The 9,737-nt window shown below is 45.1% G+C and overlaps 1 protein-coding gene across 1 annotated transcript in view; it reads right to left on the reverse strand.

Annotated features, from left to right (window-relative positions):
• The window catches only part of SVOP (SV2 related protein), a gene marked incomplete at its 5' end in the record, with an annotated part of 14,634 nt that extends 6,836 nt beyond the window's left edge, over positions 1-7,798 (reverse strand). Inside the window, 7 exons of the mRNA XM_017734721.1 lie at positions 746-871; positions 1,417-1,480; positions 3,315-3,439; positions 3,817-3,888; positions 5,188-5,286; positions 6,234-6,319; positions 7,552-7,798. Coding sequence (XP_017590210.1) covers positions 746-871; positions 1,417-1,480; positions 3,315-3,439; positions 3,817-3,888; positions 5,188-5,286; positions 6,234-6,319; positions 7,552-7,798 — 819 coding nt within the window. The remainder of the gene's footprint in view (positions 1-745; positions 872-1,416; positions 1,481-3,314; positions 3,440-3,816; positions 3,889-5,187; positions 5,287-6,233; positions 6,320-7,551) is intronic.
• Between the last annotated feature and the right edge of the window lie 1,939 nt (positions 7,799-9,737).

Here is a 9,737-nt window from a genome sequence, read left to right on the forward strand (position 1 = left end):
CCTTCCATTCCTCTGGGTTTATCCTTGAGAAGTGTTGGGAATTTTTGCAGGTTTTTGACATGATCCCTTCCCTGTAGGAATGGCAAAGCATCCAGGGCAGATAACAAGATTCTAGCATTCCAAAATTTATGGGTTTAAGCTCCTTTTAATTTAGAACAAGCTTGTGAGTACCTGGATAACTGGAGGTATTCCTGAAAAATTAAGGGAAATTATAGGTGCTAAACCACCTGACAAGGACATTTATCTATGAGGAGACTGAGTGATTGGCAAATATATCACCTAATAAATAATAAAATAAAAAATATATCACTGAAGCTCAGGTTTAACTTATTCTGGAATCTCACCTGCACTCTGCAGATTCTGTCCCTGATTTGGGAGGATTTTTAAGTGGAAATTGATTCTAAAAGTGACAAAATCAAAAGAGCATTTAGGGAAATAGCAACAGCTTTTGGTAAAATGCTGATTCCACTGAGCTTAGTTGAAACAAAGTCATTAAATTGGAGAGGGTTCCAGGCCTGATTTCACAAAATTCCAGCCCACCATTGTCCTCCAGCCGTTACATCAACACAGCTCTCCCTGGAATGTTTTTCCCAGCACCCTGTTGAAACTGCATTTTTTGGTCATTATTTCAGTTATTTCACAGAAGAGAGCTCAAAACTGTCCTGATTTTCTTCAGCTGGGTCACAGAATGGGGTAGAGGAGCGGGAATTGCAGGAATTCACATGAATCCTTGAGGAATACCTACAAAACACAGGCCAGCAAAGAGCAGGAGTGGAAGGGCAGAGAGGATGAGGAGCCAGCGCCAGCCGAGTGTGGGCATCACCACCACTGCCAGGAGCACTTCAAACACAGTCCCAAGGGCCCAGAACACCTGGAAGAGGGAAAACCAACGACAAAATGAGGATAGGAGTGCCCCCAAGGCCTCCTCTTTGGAGCATTCCAGGCTGTGCTCAGCAGGGATGGCTGGAGAGAGAAATTCCAGGGATGCCAATTCTGCCTTGAAATGCTCCAAGGACAAAATTCTGCCCTGTGTGACTGTGACACATTGGAATGAAGATGTGGAGCTGAATTCAGCACTGCATTTGTGGGGCTGTCAGCTCTCCAAATCCATCACTGAGATGAGTTTCACCACAAAATCATGGATACCCAGTTCCCACCTTGTGCTCACTCTGCAGCCCTGGGTGCAAACTAATTTGGAAAAAGGCAAATTCACCACCAAGAGTGGAGTGTGACAAGAAAAATTTCTGCTGCTTTTGGAGCTGGGCTGGTCCCAGAGCTCAGGAGTGACTCAGCTCCACACCAAGGTGGACAGGCAAGGTCTGGCTGCAGCTCTGAGGGGATTTCCAGGCAGGAGGATGGAAGGGATGTGACCAACAGAAGGATTTATCCCTCGAGGATCAGAATGCAGCTACTCACCTCTATTAATAAAATGCATTTTGCTCTGGCTTTCATTGGAAGGAATTCAGCATATAAAGTTACCCTAAAAGAGGGAACAGAGACGAAAATGTCAGGTTAGCACAGAGAGGAAAATGCCACAGCAGACAGAGGTTCAAAATCCCCTTTGCCTCTTAATTAAAGAGCTAAACCCAGAGCAGTAACTCAAAGCTCTCCCTATCCCCAGAGCCAGCCAGGCTCTGACACTGGGTCACATTCCCCTTCCACTCCAGAACAAACCCTCCAACACTGAAAGAGAGGACACAATCTGTTCTTTTTGTGTGGTTTTGTGGCCCCACAGTTGTCAGTTAAATGCAGATCTTGATGCTTATGTTCTCATAGCCCTGCTCTGAGCCAGAGCACCATTTAAAATACCATTTTATCTGCTATTTTCAGTGTGGTCCATCAGAATTCAACGCAAACTCTTGCTGGATAAAGAATTCCTTCAGGGCTTTACAACTGGCTCAGAGAATTCCCATCAGTCTCTTGTGCCAGGGTTCAATTCTCCAAGAGGGGAATACTTTCTTGTCACTGGTATAAAATAATTTGCATTCTTTTATTGTGGGATTCAAAGAGCAACCACTGAGGCTTTTTTTCATGCCTGTGCCAAGGAGTGATGGCAGAGCTTCTCCAGGAGGAATTCCTGAGGGGGAATTCAGGCAGCAGCCAGTCCAGGCTCTGTCATCTCCTTCAAACTGGTAAGGCTTGGCTTTGCTCTGTTTGCATTCCATTGACTCAGCCTGTTCCTGCCTCCAAACTCCTCAGGCTTCCTTTGAGGTTTGGGACAAAATTCCTACTAACTTCAAGAGTGGATTGATCTCTGAGGAGCTGCCCAGGACTCAGTTCATGGAAAGTATAAAGTTTCACACATTATCTCATTCAAGCAGTGATTTAGGGAACTCAAATCATGTCTTGAAGTGTAGCTCAGGTCCCTCTGTAGTGCAGAGAAAACAGGAGCTGGTGAATGACCCTAACAAAAGAAGGACATGGAATTGTTGGAGCCAATCCAGAGGAGGAAATGACACTCATTCCATGGAGATCCAGGCACTCACCCCCAAAATCACACAGCCTGCTTAAGGATATCAGAAAGGAACTACTTTTCATCCTGCTTCATCCATGTTTACCCCTCTGTCAAATAAATCCTTGTTCTAGTCAGAACAGGAAACAGACTCAGGGAGGATGGGATCCACTTGGAGATCTGTAACTGGCTCTGTTTTTTCTCTCATGAAGACACAACCTCAGTGAGCCAAGTCAAGTGGCCCTGGCTGGGATGTACCTGCAGCTCTGGATTTTTTATCTGGGAGTGGCAATGGAAAAGCCACTGACTTGCTTTGGGAAGGAATCTGTGAGCCATCAATCCAAGTCAGGCTCTGCCTGCTCCAAAACAGCACCTCCAGAAGGCAAAATATCAATTATTGATAAGGATAAAAGACTACCCAGAGAGAGAATGGCTGTACCCTTCCCTTTACATTTCTAATTAAAAGCCATGGGCAGGGTTATTTACTGCAGGTGGAAAATTTATGGATCCCTCTCTTCAGTGAAAGGAACCACACAGGGATAGAGAAATATCCTGACACTGCCTTCTCCTTCTGAGCCATCCCAGCATCTCCAGTGCTCCAGGTTTGGGCTGGGTGGGCTTGGAATTCCAGCTCAGGGTGAGATGGGGAAGTTCAGGCTCTGACTGAACAATAATCTGGGGTTTTAAAATCACAGTCAGGGCTCAGCTCTGCCTCTAAATGTTGGCGTTTAGGTCATGACCTGCCTTGCAACAAGGCCAAGGGTTGGGGTCGCTGAACAGAAACAAGACTTCAGTTTAACATGAGAATTTTGTAAGAAAGAAATAGAAATGAGGAAGTTTGGATTTGTGAATATTTACTTACGACTGAGGCACTCCTCCAATCCCAAAGCCCACCAGGCCCCTCAGCACCAGGATCCAGCTGTAAATGGGAGCAAATCCACTGAGGATTCCGTAGTAGAGAGTCCACAACACGCTGATCTTTAGGCCCTGCGTTCAGCAAGAGTTAAAAATCACTGTAACACAAATTAAAGTGTAAAACAGAGCTTCAAATGCCTTGTATTTCATAGGAGCTCAGTCCTGGATGTGCTTAATGCTGCTTTGTACATGTGGACATTTGGGAACACAAAATCCTAGAATGGGTTGGGTTGGAAGGGACCTTAAAGTTCATCCCATTCTACCCCCTGCCACGGGCAGGGACACCTTCCACTGTCCCAGGGTGCTCCAAGCCCCATCCAACCTGGCCTTGGACACTTCCAGGGATCCAGGGGCAGCCACAGCTTCTCTGGACAGCCTGTGCCAGTTGCACTGAAATGTGCACGCTGCAGAAATGTTGGGATATATCCCAGTAGGAGCTGCAGACTTACTGTTTTCCTCCCATACTGGTCTGAAATGTTTCCCCAGAGCGTGGAGCTGGACATCATTCCCACAAACACCACCTGTGAAACAGCAGGGAAAAAAATCTTTCCCTTAACAACAAGTGAAAATTCCAGTGTGACAGACACAGAACACAAACTTCCAGTGAAACCAGGACATTTCACCCCAAAACAGAGTGAGATGTGCAGGAGGTCAGAGAATGGGTGGGGTTGGAAAGGATCTTAAAGATCATCCAGTTCTCTTTGGGTTGGAGCAGGCAAGCAACAAAATGCCTCCTCAAGTCAGCTTTGCATTAAAAGATCCACCAGTGACAACCCAGACAGTCCCAGTTTGGGCTGGACTGGGCACACTGGTATTGTCCCATTGTGAGTCCAGCCCTGGAAGACACAGAGCTCTCCAATTCCAAGGAAAATATTCCTGAATAAAAGCAGAGGAGCTGTTGGTTGAGATCTGCATGGCAGAGCTCTCCTCCAGCCCCCTACCACCACCCCCAGCAGCTCTCAGGTTTGAAGGGAGACAAAATTACACCTTGAAAGTTTAGAAAAGTCTGAAGTGTGGAAGAAAATACCCTGAAGCCTTTTCAGAGGTGACACTCTCATGCTGAGCTGCAAGAAGGACCCTCTGCATTCAGGGATAGGACATTCACGGGATTCAAGGACATCATTTCAATCTGCTGAGCATTTTTACCATTTTACACAATCAAAGGGCATGAAAAATAAAGGAGAAAGAAATGCAGGGAATAAAATCCCTGCATTACCAGTGGCCTATGCTGAGAGAAGAGTCCCAAATTTGTTTTTTTATCCCTAAAGGCATTGCAGCATTCCAAAATCACAGCACCATACTTGGAGGTGGTGTTATAAGATCTCTGCTTCCAAAGATCACTGCATAATCCCAGAATCATTTGGGCTGGAAAAGACCTCTGAGATCATTGAGTCCAATATCAAAAATCAACTGTTTGTTCTCTCTCAGGGCTCTCAGTCTGTCAGAGAGCTGAAACGTGGGGAGAGAGAAAAAATTTCAAGCAAGGTAATAAAAATTCATTGTTCTTTTTAAAATTAATCAAATAGTTTGAATTTTAGGATGAATCTGAGTGAATTCATAGATTCTCCTGGAAATTACATGAAACTTGGAGCCTGCAACTTGCAAAGTGCCCTCAGTTGTCACCGAATTTCATTACTTCAATCTTTTAAAAAAACCCCTCCTATAAATCTCTTTTAAAAACTCCTATAAACTTCCAAGCTGAAGGCAATCTGCAAGTGCCACAAAGAGATTGAATTTTGGGGGATACAAAGCAAAATGTCTGGATAACAATGATGGAAAAAACCTCAGGGAAGACAGGAGCTGTCAGATATTTTTCCTACCGAGGTGAGCAATGCAACCTGCCAGCTGGGTAAGCGCCACTCACAGTGCAGCTGAGGAGCAAGGATACTTAAAATCATCATTTCCATGGCATCTGCCATCTGTAGGGGGAAGAGAAAGCAAAATCAACAGCTGCCTGCAAATCAGGTGGATTTAGGAGTCAGTAATAGGCCTTGGTGACATTACTGTGCCATTCCCACCTTGTGGTTGAACAAAATATTTAACATTTAACCTCATTTCTGGTTGTCAGCACATTTAGTAACTCTGGCAGAGAGGATCCAAAGAGCCAAATCCAAGGATTTTGGGGAGCTTTGGCTGGTCAGTGACTCGGGTTCAGTCACTTCCACAGTGCAAATTCCAGCTTTCAGCTCCTTTGCACATGGATTCAGTCAGGATTGTTTAATACCTTGTAACCTATTCCCTTAAACACTCCTGGATTTGGATAGATCACCTGCAAAGCAAATTCCACAGCTGATTTAGGATCTAAGCCATGGCAGATTCCAGCCTTTTATATGGATAAAAGCCAGTAAATACAGCTCCAGGTATCAGGATCCTAAAATACACCACAGGAGGTGGAAAACAGCGCTTCAGAAAGAGCAGAAAAGTGGAAACCAAGACTTTTTTTGTTGTTGATATCAAGGTTAAAAGTGGAAGTGCTGGGTTGCTGTTCCTCTGAAACTGAGATTACAGCAATCCTGACTGATACAGACAACAGAGATTGCAGCTGATGGGAGGAATGTGGCAAAATCACTGCAGGAAACCTCAGGCTCTGCAGGAGTAGCCTGGAATCTCTTTCATTCGAAACCAAATTTGAAGTGGAGAATCAAAATGGGTTTCCAAACCCTGGTTTCTAAAAACTTCAGAGACAAAGAAATCCATCATTACCTCTCACAACAAGGCTGAGTCCTGCTGTTATTGTAGAATTTCCAGTAAAATTCCTGCTTTATTGTACATTTATCTGTTGGGAGACTCTCAGTCCCCATTATTTGAAATCCCTGAGTTTCTCTAAGGGATGACCATGCAACAGATCCTGATCCCAGTTACTTGCCCATGCTAATCCAGTGATGACAGAGAGCTTCCACTGGAACTTCCCAAATCCAATGGCTTCCACCGCATCTTCCACCATGAAAGTATCTGGAGAGAAAACAATTCCAGTGGATTCCTTTCGAATAAAAGCCAGCCCTTGAGAGAGAATTTTTCTGGTTTAATTGCTAATTAATTGGTTAATCTGCTGAGATCTCAAATATCTAACAGAGCTACTTAGTTTTTGTACAGTTCCTACTCAAGAAAATCTCTGTGTTCTTCCAAAGCCAAAATAATCCTAATTATTCCTAGAATATTTTAATCCCATGGAGGTAAATCACTGTGGCACCCACAAATTCAACCCATGTTCAGCCTCTTCCTCCTTGGAGTGACTCCTCCAGCCACTGAAGTGGGGAGAAACAGCTCTGCCACAGCCCACAGCAGTGCTAGGAGCTGCAGGGAGTATTTTAGTGCAACCTGTCATTACTTAAATCAAGAATTTCTCCAAAACACACAAATCTTAAACCCTGCTTTTGTTAAAAATGCTGCTGGTTGTTTCCCATCCACTGCCATGACCTCTTTAGTTTGTTCCAGCTGGAGGTGCTGAGATGTCTCAAATTCCTTTGCTCAAATGCCTAATGAAATGACCAAGAAAAGCACATTTTTGGTATTTGAGTTGTTTAAATCAATTTAAGTCTCACAATTCTAACACTCACAGCACTTTGAAAAGGACATTCCTCAGCAAAGCTTTGGCTCAGAGCTGTGAGATCCCCACAACACCACAAACCAGGAGGAAATCAAACCAAATCCAAGGGATGAAGCACAGCACAGAGGTCCATAAATAAGATTAATACCAAATTTTCACGCCGTGCTAAGACAAACCCAATATTTCTCACCTCTCCTAAAGCAGTGCTGCCTCCAGGCAGGAAGCACAGGCTGGGATGGACATTCCTGTTGTCCTCTAGGAAAAGAGGAGACAGGAACTCTGCAGATTCATCTCAACCTTGAAGGAGAGCCAGGTGTAGCTGCTCCAGCAGCACTGAGCAGTTCCAGAGGGAACTAAGGCAAATTCCAGTGTGGAAAAGGGGCTGGCAGCTGGATCCACAAGTCCCTAACAGGAGTATCCAGCAGGGGGGACACAAAAAGGAACACAAGGAGCATCCCACAGGGAATGGGCTGATCAAATCCTGGTTTTCAGCTGTAACAGAATTTCCCTGTGTTACTGTTTTTATCTGGGGATCCTTAACTTCTCCAAACCCCCTGTACCCAGCCTGACAGGGATGAAGGGGCCACACCTTTCTCCCGAACCTTCTCCTTGCAGGAAAACAAGAGAGCTTGCTCACCATCCGTGGGGTTGGCAAATTCCTTGGGCACTGCAGCTCCATCCCCCAGCTCCACGGGCTCCAGCTCTGTCCTCACCCCCTCGATCTGCACCTCGTGCTCTCCCGAAATTCCATCCTCGTCCGACCTCGAGCTCTCCCCAGTGCGGCGGAACTTCACCACCCTGAAACCACAGAATCTGGGATGGATCCTTCCAGGGGTCTTTTCCAGCTTGGAGCTCTGCTTGGTGAGTCTTGAAGCCCTGTTTAATCAAGCAGCATCCAGGTTTCTCCTCATTCCCTGTCTCCATTCTCCACAGGGAATGCTGGGATTTGTGTTTGGATCTGGTTTCGGGTATCCTACGTTGGGATGGGATTTAATCCTTGTCCTCGGATACAGAGGTTGTTATTGTGCTATCCACAAAGTTATAAAACCACAGAGGTCATAAAAATATGATGGAATGATGCATATTTAATGAGATCCATGTTTTGTGTGCCTGGATTTAATTGGGAATTAGGCATTGCCACGTCATTGATTTTCAGGGGTTTTGTCCTGGCAGGAAGAGCCCAAATTCCATTTTCTGAGTTGTTTTTGTGATTAAAAGTGAAACTCCTGAAATGCATCAGAATTTGAAATATTATTTAGTGAGTGACAATTAATGAGCTCATTCAGGGAATGGATGGATTTTTTTCCATCAGGATGCTGATTCTGTGACTCCGCTTTCATCTTAAACAGAATTATTTAATAGCATGTAATTCATTAAATATCTGTATTTTAAGCCCAGAATTTGCTAAATTGACACAGCTTTGATGTTTTGCTCAGAGTGATTTGCTTCCTTTCCACAGAAAAGGTTCTTTTCCCATCTAGGAAGTTTTCTGTGGCCAAAGATTTGGGAACAGATCCACCAGATTTAACAGAACAGATCCCCCAAGCTTCCTTCACTTTATCTGCAGCACAGTGTAACTTTTTCCCCTTGGAAAGCGACAATTCCCTGGATTTAAGTGAAATCCTTTTTTTGGAAATAGATTAAATTATCACAGAATCACAGCGAGGGAGCTTAAAGATCGTTCCAGCTTTGGAGGTGATGGATCCCATAAAATCTGAGAACCACAAATCCAGGCAGAGATTGCCAGGTTCCTCAGCACAGGAAATAAAAATACAGGTGTGTAATTTAGGAATATGTGAAACAAACTGATACAAATGACAGAAAAAAACCTCCACGGGGATCATTTTTATTCCACACTTGCCAAATTTTTCACATCTGGGACATCTCAGGGAGCTGCTGCATTTATTTGCAAGATCTCACAGCACCAAAACACCTGCACTGGAAAGTCCTTTGGGACGTATTCCCAGGTTTTGTCCTTAAAAATGGGGAAAAAAGCTCAATAAAATTCTTTTCCCTGACGAGCTGAAGGCATCCCAGCGAAGGATTGGAAAAGAACTGGAGTTCACGTCCGTTTTCCCAACTTACCAGGAATGTTATGGGACAAGGTGCTCTGTCATCGACAGGAGCTCATGAATATTTAACAGCGACTTGAAACATTCATTCCCTGCCTTGCCGAGCCCAGGATTTATAAATAGGAAGATGTTGCAAAACACCTGAGAATGGAGCATTAGGAAAAAACGGGGTTGGTTTTTAAGGAAGCGTTTGGCATTGAGGGATAAGGAAGGAATTCCTGGCGTTAAAGGTACTAAAGATTTTATCAGGTTTGGGGTTGTTTGTTTCTTGGGGTTTTTTTTTGCACAGATCCAGCACCCACATTCCTGGCAAAAATCAGCATTTTCCTTGTGCAGCAGCGTTTGCCTTTCCCAGAATCACTGGGAATGCCGACGGTCCCCCCAACCCCAGCTTGGCAGGGCAGGTTCTGCTCTGCAATTCCTCCCTGCCAGGGAGGAGGATGGGGAGGAAGAGCCTCCCCAGCACACAGCGTTATTTACAGATAAACCCCCCCTGAAAAGGCAATCCCGACGTCTCCTCTCCCAAAATCTCCTGGCACTTGCACGGTTTTATCCCACCTCTGCTGATTTTCCACCACCATCAAATCCCCCCCGAAATGAGTGAATTTATGTAACAAACAGCTCCCGCATCCCTCGGGATGCCGGACCCGGGCAGCTCCACCGGGAAAATGGCCTGCTTCCCGGGGGCCTAAGCCTCCTCCCGGCAGAATTCCCCGGACCCCGCCGGCATTCCCGCGGCCGGAGGGGCAGG

The sequence above is a fragment of the Corvus brachyrhynchos genome, unplaced genomic scaffold (assembly GCF_000691975.1).
Source record: "Corvus brachyrhynchos isolate BGI_N302 unplaced genomic scaffold, ASM69197v1 scaffold114, whole genome shotgun sequence".
NCBI classification, from domain to species: domain Eukaryota; kingdom Metazoa; phylum Chordata; class Aves; order Passeriformes; family Corvidae; genus Corvus; species Corvus brachyrhynchos.